General features: G+C 38.4%; 2 protein-coding genes across 9 annotated transcripts in view; both read left to right on the plus strand.

The window, feature by feature from the left end:
- The window catches only part of LOC142624107 (putative acyl-activating enzyme 16, chloroplastic), a 76,954-nt gene that overhangs the window by 8,931 nt on the left and 43,909 nt on the right, over positions 1-24,114 (plus strand). For 6 of the 8 annotated variants that reach the window (XM_075797612.1, XM_075797614.1, XM_075797615.1 and 3 more), the window contains exons 4-6: positions 18,095-18,182; positions 20,184-20,395; positions 21,488-21,606. In XM_075797612.1, the coding sequence (XP_075653727.1) occupies positions 18,095-18,182; positions 20,184-20,395; positions 21,488-21,606 (419 nt within the window). Of the gene's footprint in view, positions 1-18,089; positions 18,183-20,183; positions 20,396-21,487; positions 21,607-24,114 lie in introns of all 8 variants that reach the window. The other 2 variants (XM_075797617.1, XM_075797618.1) reach the window with 1 other exon arrangement.
- LOC142624110 (uncharacterized) lies at positions 1,345-12,016 on the plus strand. Its single transcript, XM_075797620.1, has 2 exons — positions 1,345-3,696; positions 11,481-12,016. The coding sequence occupies exon 1, from the start codon at positions 1,574-1,576 to the stop codon at positions 2,177-2,179; it is 606 nt and encodes a 201-aa protein (XP_075653735.1). The 5' UTR covers positions 1,345-1,573; the 3' UTR covers positions 2,180-3,696; positions 11,481-12,016.

Genomic DNA, 24,114 nt, shown 5'->3' on the forward strand with positions numbered 1-24,114 from the left:
GACTTGGTTGTTGAATAGGTCTAGTACATTTGATGTTCACTCTTATTATAATTTTTTGGCTAATCCTCCTACTGATCCTTTCCCTTGGAAGAGTATTTGGTGTGTAAAGGCACTTAGAATGGCGTCCTTTTTATAGAGAGCAGCAAGGGGTAGGATTGTTACAATTGATAATTTTGTGTAGAGGTCAGCTCCTAGTTAATTAGTGTTGCTTGTAATTTGTGGATTACCTTTTGCTCCATTGTAAGTTTGCTCATGCTTTGTGGAGAAGTTTTGTTGATGTTTGGGATCCATTGGGTGATGTCGAAGACATTTTCTTCTCTCCTTTTTGCATGGAGGACTGGGAAACATTTTTCCAAAATTCAGAATATGGTACCAACTTGTCTAATGTGGTTAGTTTGGCAGGAATGCAACACCCGTACTTTTGAAGATATTGAGAGATTGCTAGATCTTTTGAAGTGTCTGCTAGTTGGGACTTCATTTTAGTGGGTCGTATATGGGGTTTTATGTATTGTATTTCCATTTTTGATTTTCTACAATCTTTTAGTTTTTCATCTTGATTCTTCTGTATTTTTCTCAAGTAGAGAGTGTTAATCATCATGATTCATGAACACGGTGTTACTTTTTTATTTCAATAAAACTTCTATTACCTATCAATAGAAAAAAAAAAAAAAAAAGCAAAAAAAAGTAAAAGAAAAAGAGAGAGAAATAAGAGTCAAGTAGAAAGTTAACCAAAAATATCTATTTCCTCTCTCTAAGTTTAGGATATTGATCATCTCAAATTGATTAACCATCTTTTACATTCAGTCATTTATCCCGGTTCACAAGAAGTCTACTCGTATTAGATAAGTGATAACTAAACTGTGTTATGCAAGAGTATGACAAGAATAACTGTACTTTTATGGCATGGAATGTAATGGGAGTTCTCTTATGGCTTTGTTTCCTAGATCATTGTATGATTGGATGCATGCTTCGGAAGTTACATAGTCATTCATTTTTAGATTTTGTGGCTTTTTTGAAGTTCTGATTATGGTATTGGGATTGTTGTAAGGAATGCACGCTAGATAGGGAAAGGTTTGATTGTGGAGGTGGGTGAGAAAGGAAAGAGGAGGGCTTCATGAGATTATAACAAAGGAGGACCTAAGTGTTTTAAGTGGGTTCCACGGGAAACAAGTAAAAATAAGCCCACTGTGGGCCTAAGCTTGAATCCCACGTTGGCCCAACCATGTTTGGGCTCTACTTAGTCAACCGCGCTTGCTTCTCAGGCCTAAGTTTTTATAAAATGGGCGAGCCATCTTTTAAGGCCAATCTGACACCCTTGGCCCATTCGATGACAACAACAAAAGTTTTGTTAGACAAACCCGTGTCCTCGATGTTCACTATTGCGGTGTTAGATCAACAGGCAGAGCCTCCGATGGATGTTAGCCATAGTTTTTCTGATGGGATTAAACTCCGATAGTCTCTCGATGGCTCGGATGGAGACTGGGATCAGCTCTGATGGTCTTGCATTGGCTTCGATGGAGGTTAATCATAATTTCTTTGATGGGTTCAACTCTGACGGTCTCGCAGGGCTCAGATGGAGTTGAATAGTAGTTCCTCCGATGGGTTTAGTTTCGATGACTCCGCAGTGGCTTTGGGTAAGATTGACATGATAGATCCACAACTTTTGATGGTTATTTTCTTGGCAAATGTCCTTAAGAGACTGTCAGATGCTGGGTTTGTAGATTTTGGTGTCAATGGTGTGGATAAAGTTGGAAGTGAGAGTAGTGTGCATTTGATTCAGGGGGTGGATGACAAGTACACTAGGCCGATAGATGTTCAGATTGGTCAGCCCAATTTAGCGTTGATAGAATCGATGCCAGATTATGGCCTATCTGGTTTGAGTGTCTCAATGGAGGAGGAAGTGGCTTTCTCAGAAGTGGTTTCGGGTGAGGGGGAGAGTTTGGCAGATTGTAATCTGCTGTTTACTATTGTTCCTTCGGGGCTGGCCTTGTCGACGGAAGTGCACAATGATACTGAGGTTTTGGGTCTTGGTAGTACACTGGATGTTTCAAATTGGGTGAAGCACAAAATTCCAGGCTTTAGTAAAGTGGTTGGGCTTTCTGTGAATCGTCATGAAAGGTTGTGTATTGCTTATCTTCAAAGGCTAGAAAGGGAGATGGAGGTTGTTAACCAGCAGTAGAAGAAAGCAGCTGTTAACCAAAAAGTAGCCTTCTCTACAAGTAAAGAGAAAAGAGAGTTGAGGAATTTAATTTCCTTGGTTAATTATGGTGGGAGATAGAGTGTTGGTAGTGTAGTAGAAACAACACTGGGGCAGTACAAGCCTTTATGAAGCTGAAAATGATTTCATGGAATGTCAAAGGAGTGATTGACTCCTAGAAACGTCTGGTAGTGAGAAACTTGTTACGTGAGTGGAAGTGTGATGTTGTATGCCTTTGAGAAACAAAGCTTGCTAGCATGGATAGATAGCTAGTTTGCATTCTCTATGAAGCTATCCGTATGTAGATTGGGTGGCTCTAGATGTTGATTAGACGGCTTGTGGAGTCTTGATTATGTGGGATAGGAGGGTTTTAGAACAGTTGGAGGTTTTGGTGGGTTCGTTCTTGATGTCGGTTCAATGGGAAGGTGTGGAGGATGGTTTTATTTGGGCATGTTTAGGGGTTTATGGCCCAAATGATAACAATGTAAGGGGTTATATGTGGGATGAGTTTGTTGGTATTTAGCAATACTAGAATGTTCCTTGGTGCTGTATTGGGGATTTTAACATTGTTCATTTTCCAAGTGAATGAAGGGGTGGTTCTCGTCTTACTACAGCTATGGAAAAGTTTTATGAGTTTATTGAGGATCTAAACTTGATAGATTTGCCGTTGGAGGGAGGGAGTTATACTTGGTCTAGTGGTACTGACTAGCCATTCATGCATAGGATTGATAGAGCTCTGGTGTCACATGATTGGGAGCAACACTTTCCGGACGTGATCTAGTGGATTCTACCGCGACCAATCTAAGATCATTTCCTAACATGTGGTTGAAGGTAGATGGGTTTGTTGATAGAGTTGATTCATGGTGGAATTGCCATTCCTTCTCGGGTATACCTAGTTATGTGTTTGCTAAAAAGTTGAGGCTTTGAAAGAAGACATTATTCAGTAGAATCGCCGAGAATTTGGCAATGTTAGTCGTTAAATTAAAGAATTATTGAGGGCTTTAGAGTTATTAGATGCTAAGGAAGGGGTTCTTGGACTCACTGAGATTGAGAGAAATGGAGTGAGGTCGCAAGTAGAACATCTTCTTTCTCTAGAGATCTCATGAAGACAGAAATCGAGGATGTTGTGTATCAAGGAGGGTGATAATAATACTAAGTTCTTCCACAAGATGGCTAATTCTCATAAAAGGAATAACCATTTGAGCTTTTTTACAAGTGGATGGGGTGGTTTATGAGGAGGGAGCAGAAGTGGCTGCTCAGGTTTTTCAATTTTACAAAACTTTGTATTAGGAGTCAGAAGAGTGGAGATCAAATTGGGGAGATGGAGAGGGGTTGGTTGGAGAGGCGGTTTGAGAAGGACGAGATACTATAAATTGTTAGAAAAATGTAAGGGGATAAAGCTCTAGGTTTAGATGGCTTCTCTATGACCTTTTTCTATCATTGCTGGATAGTCGTGGAAAGAGATATCCTAGCAGTTTTTGAAGAGTTTTATTAGCATTGTAAGTTTGAAAAAATCTCTTAATGCTACCTTTATAGCTTTAATTTCTAAAATCTCTTAACATTCAAGATTTTTGACCTATTAGCTTGGTGGGATGATGCAGGACCACTAAGAAAGTTCAGCATTATACAAGGTTTCTTGATGAATTCTTAAATACGGAGTGATGTTTAAGACTTTAGGTTAGAAGAGAATGAATGTTGACGCCTGTTTGGGGCTGAAACAGGGGATAAACAAAAAATAACATAAATAAAATATTAGGCAATCACACCTAGAGTTCCTTGGCATCACACAAACAAAGATTAAAACAAGCTGTTGAATTTTATTAATAAAAATATTCTCCATAACATGAACACAAAAGAGCCTTTCTATAGAGGCTATAGTTATCCTTTTCCTAGTAGGACTTAGACTCTAAATAACCTATTCCTAGAATGAGTAGGAATACTAATAATAATTAAATAAAAGACTTAATAATATGTAAACTTAAAATAACACTCATGGGCCTTTGGTACGGTCAAGGACAGACCATTCCAGATTTCTAGAAATTACTAAATTGCCGTTATTCTAATAGACCTTAAATAAAACTGATCCAGCAGCTTCTCAACCTAAAAGACTCAATACTAATAACTAAAATGACCTATCAAAGGTGCAAAGAAGGTTCGACATTAAAACTAGACCACAATTCTTGAATCTTTGTATATTTAATCTTCTTTTTTCTTGAGCTCTTCCTTGTCCTCATCATGGGGAGTATTTATAAGATCTTGGCCAAGGTTTTGGCAAATCGATTGAAAGTGGTGTTAGATTAGTTGAAATCTGAATTTCAAAATAGTTTTGTGGGAGGTAGACAAATTCTTCATTTAGTTCTCATTGCTAATGAGTGTGTTGAGAGTCGGGTGCTGAGTAAGATTTTGGGGGTAATTTGTAAGTTAGATATTGAGAAAGCTTATGACAATGTGAATTGGGAGGCAATTCTGAAGTTGTTGAGAAAATGGGCTTTGGGGAGAAATGGTGTAGATGGATTCGTACTTGTATTTCTACAGTTCAGTTTTCTGTTGGTCAATGGGTCTCCAACTGACTTCTTTGGTAGTTCTAGAGGTTTGAGACAAGGGGATCTACTGTCTACCATGTTATTTTTAGTTATGATACCATTCTTTTTTGTGATGCAAATGTGGAGCATATCCTACATGTTCGGTTGTTGCTTCTTTGTTTCCAGGCTGTGACCGGTTTAAAGGTCAACATATCTAATAGTGAAATGGTTTCTATAGGGGAGGTAAATAACCTATTCCTAGAATAAATATGAATACTAATAATAATTAAATAAAGGACTTAATAATATGTAAACATAAAATAAGACTCAGGGGCCTTTGGTACGGCCAAGGACAGCCTATTCCAGATTTCTGGAAATTATCAAATTACCCTTGTGCTAATAGATCTTAATTAAAACTGATCCAGCAACTTTTCAACCTAAAAGACTCAGTACTAATAACTAAAATGACCTATCAAAGGTGCAAAGAAGGTTCGACATCAAAACTAGATGACAATTCTTGAATCTCTGTATATTTAATCTTCTTTTTCCTTGAGCTCTTCCTTGGCCTCATCATGGGGAGTATTTATAAGATCTTGGCCAAGGTTTTGGCAAATTGATTGAAAGTGGTGTTAGATTAGTTGATATCTGAATTTCAGAATAGTTTTGTAGGAGGTAGACAGATCCTTGATTTAGTTCTCATTGCTAATGAGTGTGTTGATAGTTGGTCAAAGTAAGATTTCAAGGGTGATTTATAAGTTAGATATTGAGAAAGCTTACTACAATGTGAATTGGGATGCACTTCTAAAGTTGTTGAAGAAAATGGGCTTTGGGGAGAAATGGTGTAGATGGATTCGTACTTGTATTTCTACAATTCAGTTTTCTGTGTTGTTCAATGGGTCTTCAGTTGACTTCTTTGGTAGTTCTAGAGGTTTGAGAGGAGGGGATCTATTGTCTACCACGTTATTTTTAGTTATGATGAAGGTGTTTAGTAGGATGGTGAGACAATGGAAGTACCTTGTTCCAAGGCATTATTGTTATTTTTTATTTATGATCATTTTTATTTCTAAAATTTGAGGCCTGGCTACCTCGGATTAGTCACAAAATTGTGGTTTTTACGCTGTTGATATGGGAGGTTCCATTTTCTTTTTCGTGGAGTCCAAGACCTTTGAGTTCTCTGTTGAGGAGGGAGGAACTTATTTTATGTTACGCATTTTTGAGAGAAACCGAGATTCTCTCCGATCAGTTTTCATGGGCAAAGAGGGTGCAAAACGTTTGCTAACTATTGTGGAGGATCTCATGTCTAATGTCACTGCTGGAAATTTTGCACGAACCTTTAGAGAGGGTGACAAGGTATTTATCTTGCAATTAGGTTCCAATTCCCATGGCAGATTTTTTATGATCTCGGAACTTGTCCATGGCCGGCGGAAAGGCTTTATCGTGGTGCCAGAAGGTAAATTGGGTAGTGGGTGGAGAGGGTTTGGACTACACTTGCGGAAAGTCATTGTTCCTGAGTCGAAAATCAGCACCCAACCACAAGCTGTCTTGAAGCAGACAGTGGAGAAGTCCAAGTCTCTCTTGATGGCAGCGGCGGAGACTAATCGGAGAGGAAATGGTGGTAGCAAGAAAGGAAAGTCATTACTGCCAAATTTTCAAAATTCAAACACAACAAACTTGCGCAATCATACCCATGATTCTCGCGAATTGAATGCTGAAAAAGATCACGCGAGGTCTGAGGCTAAAATTCCGTTTGTAATTCAAGATATAGCTGGCATAGTTGTATCGCTGGAGATTTCCATGGGATTGGAGTGTGGGTCGGATGGTAGATGGCAGGTTCAGTGGTCCAATGTTCAGGAGGTGGTAAAGCCCAACCCTTCAATGAAGCCTATAGCTCCCTTCAAACCAAAGCCCAAGCCCAAACCCATACAAGTCTGGCGGCCCAAACCGATACAAACCCATCTTCATTCTTTATCAACTGGCGAGACCCATCACGATGGGAGCTCTTTACCATCGGTCTCGGTAAGTAACGAGAGTGATTCCCGAAGCAGTATCGCTGTGATTGCGAAGCCGACGCACTTTCAAGTTGATCCTTGTAGCTCGCTGACGAGAGCCCAGTCATTGAGGCTCGCCGATGACGCCGATATTGATGCCGATATTGGGATTCCTGGCTCCGACGAGGCCGATACTGAGTCTCTTGGCTCCGATGAGACCGATGAGCAAGCAACCACCTCTGATGGCGAAGATACTTTGCAGCGAGACTTCAGATTGTTACTTCAGGAGCATTCCGGCAATGTTATCAAGAAATGGGGGAATTCAGATCAGTGGGTGCTTGAATTGAGAGACGGAAGGAGAGTGGCGGTTCCGATAAGAATTTCTTTGCCACCGAGTGAAGTCACAGAGTTTCTAGAAGTGCAAAAACAGTTGGCTTTGGTTCCATTGAAGTGCTCAGAACCTTTGGAGGTGTCATCAGCTCAGTTTGAAGGGGATGGAGTACTTGTGGAGGACTGGGTCTCGGACACATATTCGGAGGTTGCTGAGTTGCCAAACGAAGGGGGTTTGTCACCTATAGCGGTGGAACCGCTGGCCTATTCTCTACCATTGGGCATGGAAGGAAAGGAAATTGTGGGTCTGGAGAGTCCAGTAAAGAAGGAATCTTACTCTGACTGGTTTCAAAGTAAATTCAATGGGTTTGATAATTTCCTGGGTGTATCATTAAAAGGGTTGGAAATTCAAGCAACAAATTTCTTGCTAGCTGTTGAGGCTGAATTGCAACGTAGGGCTGCTTTGGAGATTAAAGCACGTGACTTGAAGAGTTCAAGAGTGAGAGGTATCAGAGAGCTGAAAGGTCTATTCAGTTCAATTAATTATGGTTCTACTTCTTCTAGGCGGAATGGTACTAGTAGGGTGCGGGCACTATCTGTTTCTAAATGAGGTTGAAAATAATTTCTTGGAATGTCAGAGGATTGAATGGGGTTGAGAAGAGGCTTCAGATTCGTAACCTATTGCGATCATGGAGGGCTGACATAGTATGTCTGCAGGAGACCAAACTCGAGTGGATCACTAGAGGAATGGTTCGAAGTATATGGGGTTGCCCATATGTTGATTGGCTTTACCTGGGTTCTGAAGGTGCTTCTGGGGGTATTGTTTTGATGTGGGATCGAAGGGTGGTGGAAAAAGTAGAGGAAGCAGTGGGGCATTTTTCTGTTTCGTGTAAATTTAAAAATGTTGGGGATCAATTTGAGTGGGCGTTTACAGGTGTCTATGGGCCTAATTTAAACAAGAAGCGGAGGAAAATGTGGGAGGAGTTGGCAGGGCTGATTAGTTGGTGGGATGTACCATGGTGTTTAGGAGGCGACTTCAATATAATCCGCTTCCCTTCGGAAAGATTAGGGGCTGAAAGCTGTACTCGGGCTATGTATGAGTTTTCAGATTTTATCTCTCTCCATGGGTTGATGGATATAGCTATGGATGGGGGCCTTTATACTTGGTCCAATACTTCCTCCGCTTCTAGAATAGACCGATTTCTTCTCTCCACTTTTGGCAGATCACTTCACTTTGTTCTCCCAAAAAAGGCTTTCAAGAGTACTTTCAGATCATTTTCCAATTTTGTTAGAGGGGGGAAGTCATCGGAGAGGTAAAACCCCTTTTCGTTTTGAGAATATGTGGTTGAAGCTGGAGAATTTTGTTGACAAAGTGAAGGTTTGGTGGGCATCTTACTTGTTCCAAGGCAATCCAAGTTTTATTTTAGCTAAGAAGCTGGCAGCTTTGAAATTGGATCTAAAAAAGTGGAACGAAGAGGAGTTTGGTAATGTCACTATTAAGAAACAACATCTATGGAGCAAATTAAATGATCTGGATGTTAGAGAAGAGATTCAGCCTTTAACAGCTGAGGAAAAGTTAGAACAAAATAATCTCCGTACGGATATTGAAAAGCTCATTCTCTTAGAAGAGATTAGTTGGAGGCAGAAGTCTAGGATGTTGCAATTGAGGGAGGGGGATGCAAATACCAAATTTTTCCATAGAATGGCTAATTCACATAGAAGAAATAATGGCATTGAGAGCCTTATGGTAGATGGAAATTTGTCTTCCGATCAAGGCATGATTGCTAATTGTATTACTCAATTCTATAAGAATCTATACTCTGAGGAGCAAGTTGATAGACCATTTCCAGAAGTATTGATATTTCCAAGGATATCCGGTGATAATGCAGATTGGTTAGATAGACCCTTTGATGAGGCAGAAATTTTTGAGGTCATAAAGAATTTTAATGGTGACAAATCGCCTGGTCCAGATGGGTTTCCTATGGCTTTCTTCCAAGCTTGTTGGGGAATTCTCAAACCTGTCTTATGGCTGTTTTCAATCATTTTTATGTTAAAGGTCGGTTGAGAAGAGTTTGAATGCAACATTCATCACTCTCATCCCTAAAAAAAATGCAGCAATTGAAGTTAAGGATTTTCGCCCCATTAGTCTTGTTGGGGGGGTTTATAAAATCATTGCTAAGGTCTTAGCTAATAGGCTCCGTACAGTCATGGAAGATATAATTTCAACATCACAAAATGCTTTTGTGAGAAACAGGCAGATTCTTGACCCTGTACTTATTGCTATTGAGAGCCTTGACAGTAGATTGAAATACGATTTGCAGGGACTACTTTGCAAATTAGACGTTGAGAAGGCCTTTGATCATGTAAACTGGAGGTTTCTTATGCAGCTGTTAGAAAAGGGTGGTTTCTCTGCTAAATGGCGTCAGTGGATTTTCTTTTGTATATCTACAGTTCGTTTCTCTATTCTGATAAATGGCTCTCCTTGTGGGTTTTTTGAGAGTTCTAGGGGGTTACGACAAGGAGACCCATTATCCCCTTTATTATTTGTATTGGTTATGGAAGCCCTTGGGAGGATGTTGGAAAAGGCTGCTCATGATGGTCACATGTCAGGCTTTAGTGTGGGTTGTGTAGAGGGAAGATCATTGGTGGTGTCTCACCTTCTCTTTGCGGATGATACTTTGATTTTTTGTGGTGCTGATTTGGACCAGATTCTGTTTCTCCGTATGATCCTCTTTTGGTTTTAGTTTGTTTCTGTCATATATTTAAATTTGGGCAAGTCATAATTGGTTCCTGTTTGTATGGTGCATAATTTGGACTTATTGTTGGTAATTCTTGTTTGTAAACAAGGTACTCTTCCAATGAAGTATTTGGGTCTTCCTTTAGGAGCTAAATGCAAGGATAAGGCAATCGGAACCCAATCCTTTGGAAAAGATAGAACGGAGATTAGCAGGATGGAAACGTCTGTACTTATCAAAGGGAGGTAGAGTCACTTTAATTAAAAGCACTCTATCTAATTTACCTACTTATTTCCTATCTCTATTCCCTATTCCTGTTACTGTGGCTAACCGAATTGAGAGACTACAGATAAATTTCTTATGGGGTGGCATTGGAGATGAGCCAAAATTCCATTTAGTTAAATGGGCTACTGTATGCAGTCCCATTGCTTCAGGGGGCCTTGAGATAAGGAAGATAAGACTTTTTAATGAAGTTTTGCTTGGAAAGTGGCTATGGAGATTCGGGATGGAGAGGACTGCCTTTTGGAGGCAAGTGATAGAGGTAAAATATGGCTGTGAAGGGGGTGGCTGGTGTACTAGGCCTGTTAATGGTCCATATGGTGTGGGTTTGTGGAAAAATATTCGTCAGAGATGGCCTTCTTTCTCTCGCCACATTCTATATGATGTTGGGGATGGGTCAAGAGTGAATTTCTGGCAAGACCATTGGTGTGGTGAGACTTCCCTTGCAGTCAGTTATCCGGAATTGTATAGATTTTGCAGAGACAAGGAGGCTAGTGTGGCTGAGCTTATGAAGCTTGATAATGGAGTTCTCTTTTGGGATGTAAGTTTCTTTAGGGGTGTGCATGCTCGGGAATTAGAGGCATTGGCTGGTTTTATGGATACCATTTATGGTGCTTTGGTGAAAGGATTTGGTGAAGATAAGATGTGCTGGAAACTTGATAGAAAGAAGGGTTTTATGGTTAAGGATTATTACAGTCTCTTAGTGGGCTCCAATGATTGTCGCTTTCCTTGGAAGAGTATTTGGAAACAGAAAATTCCTTCTCGTGTTGCTTTCTTTGTTTGGACTGCTGCTTTGGAGAAGTGCTTAACGATTGACAATTTACGTAAAAGGAAGATTTGGATATTGGATTGGTGTTACATGTGCAAGTGCAATGGTGAATCGGTTGATCATCTTTTTCTCCATTGTCCGGTTGCAATGGATATGTGGGCAATGGTATTTGGATTGTTTGGAGTTAGCTGGGTGATGCCGCAATCTGTAGTGGGGCTATTAGCATGTTGGCAAGGCAAATTTGGTTGTCATCGAAATGGGCATATATGGATGACTGTTCCACATTGCTTATTGTGGTGTCTTTGGAGAGAGAGAAATAGCAGGTGCTTTGAAGATAATGAGAGATCAATTTCAGACTTGAAGCTATTTTTCTTTAGAACCCTTAGAGATTGGTTGACCGCTTCCTGTAAACCAATCATCTTTATCTTTTCTTGATTTCTTAGATTCCTGTAATTTGTGTTCTTGACTGTTTAACCCTTGTACACTCCCTGTGTACTAGGGTGTTTCATTTTTGATATCAATAAACATCTTACTTATCAAAAAAAAGAATGGAGGGGGCAGGATTACTTGGCGGCTTTAGGGCAGATGGTAGGAGGGACGGAGGGGAATATGTTTCGCACTTGTTGTTTGTAGATGATGCTATTCTTTTTTGTGATGCAGATGTGGAGCAAATCCTACATGTTCGGTTGTTGCTTCTTTGTTTTCAGGCTGTGACTGGTTTAAAGGTCAACATATCCAAGAGTGAAATGGTTCCTATAGGGGAGGTAAATATCCTATTCCTAGAATGAATAGGAATACTAATAATAATTAAATAAAAGACTTAATAATATGTAAACACAAAATAAGACTCATGGGCCTTTGGTACGGCCAAGGACAGCCTATTCTAGATTTCTGGAAATTACCAAATTACCCTTGTTCTAATAGATCTTAATTAAAACTGATCCAGCAACTTTTCAACCTAAAAGACTCAATACTAATAACTAAAATGACCTATCAAAGGTGCAAAGAAGGTTCGACATCAAAACTAGACGACAATTCTTGAATCTTTGTATATTTAATCTTCTTTTTCCTTGAGCTCTTCCTTGGCCTCATCATGGGGAGTATTTATAAGATCTTGGCCAAGGTTTTGGCAAATTGATTGAAAGTGGTGTTAGATTAGTTGATATCTGAATTTCAGAATAGTTTTGTAGGAGGTAGACAGATCCTTGATTTAGTTCTCATTGCTAATGAGTGTGTTGATAGTTGGTCAAAGTAAGATTTCAAGGGGGATTTATAAGTTAGATATTGAGAAAGCTTACTACAATGTGAATTGGGATGCACTTCTAAAGTTGTTGAAGAAAATGGGCTTTGGGGAGAAATGGTGTAGATGGATTCGTACTTGTATTTCTACAATTCAGTTTTCTGTGTTGTTCAATGGGTCTTCAGTTGACTTTTTTGGTAGTTCTAGAGGTTTGAGACAAGGGGATCTATTGTCTACCACGTTATTTTTAGTTATGATGAAGGTGTTTAGTAGGATGGTGAGAGGATGGAGGGGGCAGGATTACTTGGCGGCTTTAGGGCAGATGGTAGGAGGGACGGAGGGGAATATGTTTCGCACTTGTTGTTTGTAGATGATGCTATTCTTTTTTGTGATGCAGATGTGGAGCAAATCCTACATGTTCGGTTGTTGCTTCTTTGTTTTCAGGCTGTGACTGGTTTAAAGGTCAACATATCCAAGAGTGAAATGGTTCCTATAGGGGAGGTAAATATTATATTCCTAGAATGAATAGGAATACTAATAATAATTAAATAAAAGACTTAATAATATGTAAACATAAAATAAGACCCAGGGGCCTTTGGTACGACCAAGGACAGCCCATTCCAGATTTCTAAAAATTACCAAGTTGCCCTTATTCTAATAGACCTAAATTGAAACTTATCCAGCAGCTTCTCAACCTAAAAGACTCAATACTAATAACCAAAATGACCTATCAAAGGTGCAAAGAAGGTTCAACATCAAAACTAGATCACAATTCTTAAATATTTGTATATTTAATCTTCTTTTTCCTTGTGCTCTTCCTTGTCCTCATCATGGGGAGTATTTATAAGATCTTGGCCAGGGTTTTGGCAAATCGATTGAAAGTGGTGTTAGATTAGTTGATATCTGAATTTCAGAATAGTTTTGTGGGAAGTAGACAAATTCTTGATTTAGTTCTCATTGCTAATGAGTGTGTTGATAGTCGGGTGCAGAGTAAGATTCTGGGGGTGATTTGTAAGTTAGATATTGAGAAAGCTTATGACAATGTGAATTAGGAGACACTTCTAAAGTTGTTGAGGAAAATGGGTTTTGGGGAGAAATGGTGTAGATGGATTCATACATGTATTTCTATAGTTCAGTTTTCTGTGTTGGTCAATGGGTCTTCAGCTGACTTCTTTGGTAGTTCTAGAGGTTTGAGACAAGGGGATCTATTGTCTACTAGGTTATTTTTAGTTATGATAGGGGTGTTTAGTAGGATGGTGAAGAGAATGGAGGGGGCAGGATTACTTGGCGGCTTTAGGGCAGATGGTAGGAGGGATGGAGGAGAATGTGTTTCGCACTAGTTGTTTGCAGATGATACCATTCTTTTTTGTGTTGCAAATGTGGAGCAAATCCTACATGTTCGGTTGTTGCTTCTTTGTTTTCAGCCTGTGACCGGTTTAAAGGTCAACATATCTAAGTGAAATGGTTCTATAGGGGAGGTAAATAACCTATTCCTGGAATGAATAGGAATACTAATAATAATTAAATAAAAGACTTAATAATATGTAAACATAAAATAAGACTCATGGGCCTTTGGTATAGTCAAGGACAGCCCATTCCAGATTTCTGGAAATTACCAAATTGCCCTTGTTCTAATAGACCTTAATTAAAATTGATCTAGCAGCTTTTCAACCTAAAAGACTCAATACTAATAACTAAAATGACCTATCAAAGCTGCAAAGAAGGTTCGGCATCAAAACTAGACCACAATTCTTGAATCTTTGTATATTTAATCTTCTTTTTCCTTGAGCTCTTCCTTGGCCTCATCATGGGGAGTATTTATAAGATCTTGGCCAAGGTTTTGGCAAATTGATTGAAAGTGGTGTTAGATTAGTTGATATCTGAATTTCAGAATAGTTTTGTAGGAGGTAGACAGATCCTTGATTTAGTTCTCATTGCTAATGAGAGTGTTGATAGCGGGTCAAAGTAAGATTTCAGGGGTGATTTGTAAGTTAGATATTGAGAAAGCTTATGACAATGTGAATTGGGATGCACTTCTGAAGTTGTTGAAGAAAATGGGCTTTGGGGAAAAATGGTGTAGATGGATTCGTACTTGTATTTCTACAATTCAGTTTTTTGTGTTGTTCAATGGATCTTCAACTGACTTCTTTGGTAGTTCTAGAGGTTTGAGACAAGGGGATCTATTGTCTACCATGTTATTTTTAGTTATGATGAAGGTGTTTAGTGGGATGGTGAAGAGAATGGAGGGGGCAGGATTACATGACGGCTTTAGGGCAGATGGTAGGAGGGACGGAGGGGAATATGTTTCGCACTTGTTGTTTGTAGATGATGCTATTCTTTTTTGTGATGCAGATGTGAAGCAAATCCTACAAGTTCGGTTGTTGCTTCTTTGTTTTTAGGCTGTGACTGGTTTAAAGGTCAACATATCCAAGAGTGAATGGTTCCTATAGGGGAGGTAAATAACCTATTCCTAGAATGAATAGGAATACTAATAATAATTAAATAAAAGACTTAATAATATGTAAACATAAAATAAGACTCAGGGGCCTTTGGTACGGCCAAGGACAGCCCATTCTAAATTTCTAAAAATTACCAAATTGCCCTTACTCTAATAGACCTAAATTAAAATGCAGCTTCTCAACCTAAAAGACTCAATGCTAATAACTAAAATGACCTATCAAAGGTGCAGAGAAGGTTCGACATCAAAACTAGACCACAATTCTTGAATATTTTTATATTTAATCTTCTTTTCCTCGAGCTCTTCCTTGTTCTCATCATGGGGAGTATTTATAAGATCTTGGCTAAGGTTTTGGCAAATTGATTGAAAGTGGTGTTAGATTAGTTGATATCTGAATTTTAGAATAGTTTTCTAGGATTTCGACAAATCCTTGATTTAGTTCTCATTGTTAATGAGTTTGTTGATAGTCGGGTGCAGAGTAAGATTCTGGGGGTGATTTGTAAGTTAGATATTGAGAAAGTTTATGACAATGTGAATTGAGAGGCACTTCTGAAGTTGTTGAGAAAATGGGCTTTGGGGAGAAATGGTGCAGATGGATTCATACTTGTATCTCTACCTATGAAGCACGGGTGTGTTTCGGGATTCGGGTGCGGGTGCGGGAGCGGGTGCGGGACTCGGCAATTTTTGAAAAAGTAGGGTGCGGGTGCGGGTGCGGAGGGGTGCGGCGATTAAAAAATTATTAAAAATATTTTTATTTATGTGTTTAATATATTGCTAAACATACTTTTTTTTCACATTATATAAATATGTACCAAATTTAAGAGTAATGGTAAATAATAACTAGAATACAGAAAATAGGAGAGAGCCTAGCTGAAGAGTGAAGGTAGAGAGTGGGAGAGAGGCGCAAGAAAAATGAAGATGGAGAGGGTTGGGTCTTGGTTTTTTTTCCAAACGGTGCGTTTGCACCTTTTTTTTTTTTTTTGGATTTCGGCCGGTATCGGCCGATTTCACCCGATACGGACTGATTCGGGCCGAATCGGCCCGATTTCGCCCGAATCGGCGCCGTATTGGCGTGAATCGCGTCGAAAAAACTAATTTTTTAATGCTCGACGCGGCACGGACGCGCAGGCAGCGGCGTCGCCTGCGCGTCCCCGCGACGGGCCGCGTCGGACGCGGGTGCGGCGGCCCAAACGCCGCACCCGTGCTTCCCAGATTTCTACAGTTCTGTTTTCTGTGTTGGTCAATGGGTCTCTAACTGACTTCTTTGGTAGTTCTAGAGGTTTGAGACAAGGGGATCTATTGTCTACCATGTTTTTTTTAGTTATGATGAAGGTGTTTAGTAGGATGGTAAAGAGAATGGAGGGGGTAGGATTACTTGGCGGCTTTAGGGTAGATGGTAGGAGGGACGGAGGGGAATGTGTTTCGCACTTGTTGTTTGCTGATGATACTATTGTTTTTTGTGATGCAGATGGGGAACAAATCCTACATGTTCGGTTGTTGCTTCTTTGTTTTCAGGTGATGACTGGTTTAAAGGTCAACATATCCAAGAGTGAAATGGTTCCTATAGGGGAGGTGAATAATGTGCATGCTTTGGCAAAGATCTTGGGCTATTGGGTTGGGTCCCTGCCAATGACTTATCTTGGTATGCCGTTGAGGTGGTTGATTGACATCGCTTAAAAGTACATTATCTAGCCTCCCTACTTATTTTTTTTAAATCTCTTTTCACCATTCCTACACATGTGGCTAACAAAGTTGATAAGTTGCAAAGGGATTTTTTGTGTGGTGATTCGTAAATGCATTTGTTAGGATGGGATAAGGTGTGTATACCAATTGCCAATGGCGGTTTAGGAATTAGGAAACTGGCCTCTAAATAAAGCCCTACTAGGAAAGTGGCTTTGGCGTTTCGAGGTTAAGGAGATTTGACTTTGGAGACAGGTGGTAGCTTTGAAATTTACGGAAGAATAGGAGGGTGGACCTCCAAGCTGGGAAGGGGTGTTCATGGGTGAGGTTTATGGAGAAGTATCTTGATGGGTTGGGAAGTTTTTAGCAAAAACATCTAGTTTGAGGTTGGGGTTGGGAATAGAGTGAAATTTTGGACAGACCGGGTGGTGTGGGGATCTTCCTGTCTATTTGGCTTTTCCGGTCTTGTATAATTTTGTTGCAAACAGAGCGGCTCTGTATACTCATCTTTGGTATGCCAAGGAGCGGGAGATAGGAGAATTTGGGATGTTCGTTTCATGTGGGTCCTAATGATAGGAAGGCGGATGTGGTGGATAATTTCTTTCAATTCTTAGCATCCAATTTACCTTCAGCGACTGATGGTGATCGTATGAGATGGAAGTTGACAAAGAACAAGGATTTTAATATCCATTCGTTTTATCATAATTTACATGGTTCTTCTTTCATTGTTTTTCCATGAAAAGGTATTTGGAAGGTTAAGGCACCCCGGGTCCCTTTCTTTGTTTGGATAGCTGCATGGGATAGGATTCTCACGGGAGATAACTTGTGAGTTAGGGGCTTTGATTTTGTTGACTGGTGCATTATGTGTCGTTATTATGGGGAGACAGTGGATTATTTGTTGTTACACTGTGGAAGGGCTTATCGGTTGTGGAGCTTTGTCTTTGAAACTTTTGGGATTTTGTGGGTTCTCTCATGTTCGGTGACAGATTTTCTATTTGGTTGGTGGAATTGGTTGGGGAAGCATTCTTCTTACATTTGGAATTCAGTTCCTTTATGTTTGATGTGGTGTATTTGGAAGGAACGCAATTGGCGGACTTTTGAGGACTTAGATAGATCCGATGAGCAGCTGCTTACTCTCTTTTCCGGTTTCCTTTTTGATTGGTCTAGGGCTTGGGGACTCATATCTAGTGATTCTCTCTCTTTGTTCCTTAGCTCTCTCTTTCTTTGTAATTAGTGCTTCTTTTATGTTTTCACATTTCTCTCTTTTTTTGTACTTTTTAATATGCTTTTTGCTACTTTGCATTTAGTAGTTTTTTGAATATACATCTTTCTTACTCATAAAAAAAAAAGAGAAAAGGATAAAGTGCCTTTGTTTCATTATTGGTTCTTTTTTTTTTTTTTTTTCATTTTGTTTAGTTTTTTGGGCTAGATCCATTTTGTTATTGTTTTAACTCTTTATGTACTCTATCCATGCAATAGTTTAATTGGTGATGCAATGTTAAGTTGTTAACCACATATGCCATCTGCTTCTAAAATTGTCAAAATATAGGTTGAAACTCTTTCTGCGTATATATGTATTCATAAACATATGATATGGATATGTGCATGTAGGGGGTCTAAGGGATACCCTGGTGGTTGCAACACCTTGTGGTGCTTGTGTGCTGGCCACTGGGGTACGAACCCTACCAGCCTCCCTCCCTCTATTTACCAATCCAAAAGAAGAAGATATATGCACGTATACATATGTATATCTATATGACAGTTTTAGAATATTATAAATTTATTCAAATACAAAATAAAATAAAAGGCAAATATATATTTTCAGCAGTTGACCCTTTCACTAGTAGCTTAATTTCTGGAACTTCAAACTCACTTTCTTGCTTTATTTTAGTCTAGGTATAATGGCCACTGGAGCAATCAATGTGGTAAGGGGCTCAAGGTCTTCAGTTGAAGAGCTATTGCATATATACAATCACTCTGAAAGGTTCGGTTCATTTCAGTCAGTTTGTTCTGCTTATTTCAATCAAACTTGTCATTGTGATCTTTGTGTATATATTTATTTGTTTGTCCATATGCACAGATTGTATTTGGGATGAAATTGCCGTCTTTGTTTGTAATGCATATCCAGGCATCTTCCATATGAATATTAATTGAAGAAACAAAAGAAACTAGTAACAAGAGATGTGAGGAATAAAAAAATTGTATTATTGCTTTCCTATTCCATTGTGTACAACTTTGATTAAATAGAGAAACTCTACAACTCATAATAGGAATACAATAGAAGAAATAGGAAATCAAATAATCTCTAATTACTCAGTTTCCTTCTTTGAATATTTCCTTCACCTTCATGCCCAAGATTATACCATATATAGCTTTCCACATATACCATACATAGAATCTGTCAACACTCCCCCTCAAGTTGAGGCATAGATATCTCTCATGCCCAGCTTAGCATATATTTATATTAGGGTTTATAACATAATTACACAAATACCCTTATTATTATGCTTATCGAACAAGTAACGAGAAAATCAACAAGTTTGAGTCCATGGCCAAGTAAATGATGACTTCATTTGCATTCTACTTTCTAACTGGCATTGCAAGATTTGGAACTTGAATCTCTTGATGATTGTTTTTACAAATTCTATGTGGGGGAAGGCAATGGGAGGGCAATGGATAGATTGGCTTGGGTTAGTGTCAACAAAATCGTAATTATTATGTAAGGTCTTATTATCAGCTTTGCAGGAAGTTCCATTGTTGGATTTTCAACATGAATGGTGATGAAGAATGCAAGGGTTTCAAAAATTGGCTTTATATTCTTGGACAGCAGCACAAAATAAAATCTAAATAGTGGACTAGCCTAATGCAAGGCTATGGGCGTGCTTAAAGATTTTTATTTTTATTTTTTATTTTTAAATTTCATTGTGTAATACTTCAAAATAAGTAACTTTGGGATGTGAAAGAGTTTTGAAAGTTTCATTGTTGACTGGTGTGGTATGTGAACAAAAGGGAAGACAATTAATCATCTTTTTTGTATCATAATATTGCTATGAAGCCTTGGTTGTTAGTTTTCAATTTATTTGGGGTTTCTTGGGTAATGCGTAATATGGTGAGGGAGCTTTTGGTATGTTGGAGAGATGGCTTCAAAAGACATCAAAGTTAGGATGCATGGAACTCTATTACTTTATGTTTGATGTGGTGCATTTGGAGGGAGAGAGTTGTTAGTACGTTTGATGGAACTGAAGTTCCATTACTTAAACCGAGATTTTTATTCTGAGATCACTTTCCAATTAGATGAGAGCAATTGGGGGGTTTTGCTTTTTCCTCTTTTTTGGATTTCTTAAATCTTTGTAATTTTAGATCTTAGGTTTTTGTTTGTTTGTTTTGTTTTTGGCATGTGTAGTAGGTTGTATTGGGGCTATGCCCTTTTCTTCTTTCTTTATAGCATCTTGTTGATTATTGTTAGAAATAAGTGGTTAAATGATTAAATTTATCATATCCCAATAGCTTAAGTTTTTAGGACAATTGGTAATTTAACAATTATCAAGTAATATATTTCACTGCTATATGGGCGGATATATAAAGTCTCTGCTGGGATCTTCAACAGTACCACTATCTTAAATAAACATTCTGGATATTATTTGCTTCTAAAAAAAAAAATGATACTGTTTTGTCTAATAATGTAAAAATAATAGTTTGTTGTAACTATGTTTTGATGGAGCAATGATTCTAGTTTTATCTTTTTTCTTTAAGTATTTCATTTCATTCTTTAACATCTGGGATGTAACTGATGCCTACAGTAGTATATTTGCTGATATTCTGAAACCTCAGAAGAGTTGCTGAGAGCATTAGACACCACTAGAACCTATGCACATGTACAATATGTGTTATAACTTGTTCTTGAGAGTTTAGTCAGTTAGATTTCTATGTCCATCTTTAATGGCTCTACGGTACATAAATAATTTTGATGTTATTGTTACTACAGTATTGCACTCACTGTGGACAGTCCTGATATGTTCAATCGAATTGCTGAAGCATTCTGTTCCAAGGCTGCTATGAGATTTATTATTCTACTTTGGGGAGAGAAGTCATCCCTAGCTTGTGAAGGAATAGAGGGGACGCCTGTTTTCAGTTATGAGGAAATTGTAGATTTGGGAGAAGGGAGTCGCAGGACATTGTTTGATTCTCATAATGCTAGTAAGTCAATGCATAGCTGGGTTTACTTAAAGAAACTCACTGTATTAGCAAGAATTTTTGGTATCATTGTTCATACTAAAACCTTGTCTGCAGATATCTTCTTGTCACTTGGTTTCTCAAAGCATGAAAACAAATTAATTTAATTGACAGAGCCATGAGGTGGAATCAAAATTTCTTAATAATTGATATATGTTCTGGCAGATTGCTAGTACATTATGGTCTAAGGCACCAGACTCAAGTTCTGATCCTCTAACTAGGGTGTGATTTCAGATCCCAGTTCTGACAAACTGCTAAAATTTACTTAGAGAAAAGATTGCCTATGCACATTACAGTTGACAGTACTGAATAAAGGCAATGGGCTGTAAAGTTTTTGCTTATTTCTGGTATTATCAGTGTAGAGTTTTAACTATTTCAATCTAGACTTATTGTTGTTAGATCATGTTTTATTAATCATATTAAAATAGGTCAACCTTAAATTTTTCCCCAAAAATCCTGAAAATTTATATACATATATAATATTTTGTTTAAGTCTGTAGAGGGCTTAAGATTATATAAAGTTTTCAATGAGCTCTAGTTCAAATGACACCTCCTCCTTTTATAAGAATAAGGTGGAGGATGAGGTTGTGGGTTCAAGACCCACCGGGTGTGTATCTAATACCTAATAAAAAAAGAAAGTAATATGTTTGTGTTGTTAGCTGGGATTTTTTTATCATTAAAATTTAAGGAATCTGCATAACTGAGATTATTAAAGTTGGAATGTCTATTCCTTAAAAAGCATAAAGCAAAACTGAGGCCAGAAGTAGGATAGGAGTTGCAGCCAAAAAAAGTCCTGCATCTCTTGGAGGAAGAGAATAGAGTAAGTATGTAGGACTCGTTAGGATTTCAACCAAATTTATTGTCATACACTGCTACCCTAGCGAACAAACATTTATTCCTATCTAAAACAGAATACCTTTTGCAATACACTCATTCTGATGATTCAAAATTTTCTGTAATTGTCTTTGATGTGTATACATCAATCTTTCGTTTTGCGTGCAATTAATGTACAATAAATAAGTTTTGAAGTTCTGAAAGTAACCATTCTGCTTGCAGGACAGCATTATATATATGAAGCCATCAGCTCTGATGATATTGCTACACTTGTATACACAAGTGGAACCACTGGCAATCCGAAAGGTGTTATGCTTACACATCGCAATCTGATGCACCAGGTGTGAGTGCTTAATTTGGTTTGTTCTTTTCTGGTAGTATTACTTTGGCATATGTTATATCAACAATAATTTAAACTTCATGCACTGATTTATTATTTCCTCATGTTTGTACTGTATGATTGAGCTACAATAACATCATCATCATGTTGTATCATCAACATCATCATCATCATCATCATCATCATACTTGTTATCACTAATTTTATTTGACCTGTTGGGATAGTTGTCGCCTTCAAGGCCAAGTCTTTCAACCCTTATTAATAGATTGCTTGGAGGTCCTATGTACGTACACATGAAATGACAGAGAAAGTGATTATGGGCTAATATGACTGTTGTGGGGAAAACATGTCTTGGCTTTGTTAACTAAACCCTAACAAATAATATATTATTTATATATAAAGGAGTACATTGATATAACTGTTTTGCCCCTAGCATTATACCCATAACACTACCCCTCAATCCCAACTTGTTACATAATAAATCCAAACGAGTTTTACATGAAGCTTTGGTAAAAATATCAGCAATTTGGACTCTTGCATAAACATATGTAGTAGAAATTACACCATCTACTTTATGCCGAGTAATGAGACAATCTATTTCTATATGCTTGGTTCGCTCATGGAACGCAGGATTGGAGGCTATGTGAATTGTTGCTTGATTATCACAATGCATATTCATAGGCACCTTCACAACAAATTTTAATTTCTCAAGTAAATGCTTAAGCTTGCATGATGTGTGTGCCATGGCTCTATACTTAGCCTTTGCACATAATACTTTGTTTCTTACTTTTCCAAGTAATTAGGTTTCCTTCTTGAAAAGTGCCATATCCAGGAGTGGATTTTCTATCTTACGGTGATCCTGCCTAATCGGCATTAGTAAAGGCTTCTAATTGTTGGTGACCATTAGCTTTATATAGAAGACCACAACCTGGATGTGCTTTAAGATACCTCACAATTCGAATAACTGCCTCCCAATGTAAAAGACAAGAAGCTTTCATATACTAGCTCACAACACTAACTGCAAATGATATATCTAAGCAAGTAATTGTGAGATAATTTAGTTTACCAATCAGATGACGATATCTCTTAGGATTAGATAATAGCTCCCCTTGATCTTCATACAATTTGACATTATGATCCGCAGGGGTCTCCATTGGTTTAGATCCTAACAAGCCAGTTTCTTCCAAAATATCCAACACATACGTTCTTTGTGATAAACCGATACTTTCTTTAGATCATGCTACCTCAATACCCAAGAAATAATGAAGTTTGCGCAAATCCTTAGTTTGAAATGAGTTTTCGAAGATCTTCAAATCATGAATACCCTTTCTGTCATCACTAGTGATTATGATATCATCAATATACATTATCAATAGAATCTCTCCTCTTTCAAAGGTATGAGAAAATACAGAGCAATTAGATTGGCAATGCGCAATCCAAACATTAACATTGCTACCCCAAATTTCCCAAAGCAAGCTCTGGGAGATTGCTTAAGACCATAGATGGCTTTATGTAGCTTACACACCTTCACAGACTCCCCCTGAGCAACAAACCCAGGTGGTTTCTCCATGTACAACTCTTCCTTCAAATCGGCATTTAAAAATGCATTTTTAATGTCCAATTGGAATAGTGACCAACCCAGATTAGCAGCTAAGGAAATTAAAATTATGACTGAAACATTTTTAGTAAAAGGAGAGAATGTCTACATAATCAACACCATATGTTTGGGTATACCCTTTGGCAACAAATCGAGCCTTCAAACTCTCAATAGAACCACCAAGCAAGTACTTCACAATATACATTCAACAACGGCCAACAGTAGTTTTCCCTTGAGGAGGAAAAACTAAACCCCAAGAGGCATTTTGAGATAAGGCAAACATTTCTTCATCCATAGCAACTTTCCAACTAGGAATTGACGTAGCCTCTTGTACAGACTTAGGAACAACAATAGAGGACATTGACGTAGTAAAAGCAAAGAGTGCTAGAGATAAAGGGCCATAAGAGACAAATTGGGAAATAGGATGTACAAGTATGCTTACCTTGGAGCAAAACAATGTGAAGAGAGTTAGGGTCGAGAGGTGGATCGCTAGGCGGGGAAGAAGTCTCAATTGGAGGTTTTTTATGACGACAATTCACTTGGACTGGTTTCTAAGGAGTTATAGCAAGAGACACGAGGGGTAAGCAAGGAGACCGGGGAGAGAACTGTCACTACCAACAGAAGAGAAAAATAGGGTTGAGATTCATGAAAGGTGGCATTAGCACTAATGAAATGAAGACGAAGAGTAGGTGAGTAACACCAGTATCCCTTCTGAGTATGAGAATACCCAATAATATCACCCCTTGGGCCTAAGAGATTAAATAGCACACACAAAATAAAGGTGTAGTAGGAGATTGCACAATATAAGGGATTTGACGACCTAGAACAATAGAAGGCATGTGATTGATCAGGCGATAGGCAGTGAGCATAGCATCATGTAATCAAAGTTCTTTCTACCAAGAAGAAACACTT

The sequence above is a fragment of the Castanea sativa genome, chromosome 2 (genome assembly GCF_040712315.1).
Source record: "Castanea sativa cultivar Marrone di Chiusa Pesio chromosome 2, ASM4071231v1".
Lineage (NCBI taxonomy): Eukaryota > Viridiplantae > Streptophyta > Magnoliopsida > Fagales > Fagaceae > Castanea > Castanea sativa.

Excerpts from the sequence above, each read along its gene's own strand:
- LOC142624110 (XM_075797620.1), top strand. The coding sequence starts at position 1,574 with ATGGAGTTGAATAGTAGTTCCTCCGATGGGTTTAGTTTCGATGACTCC.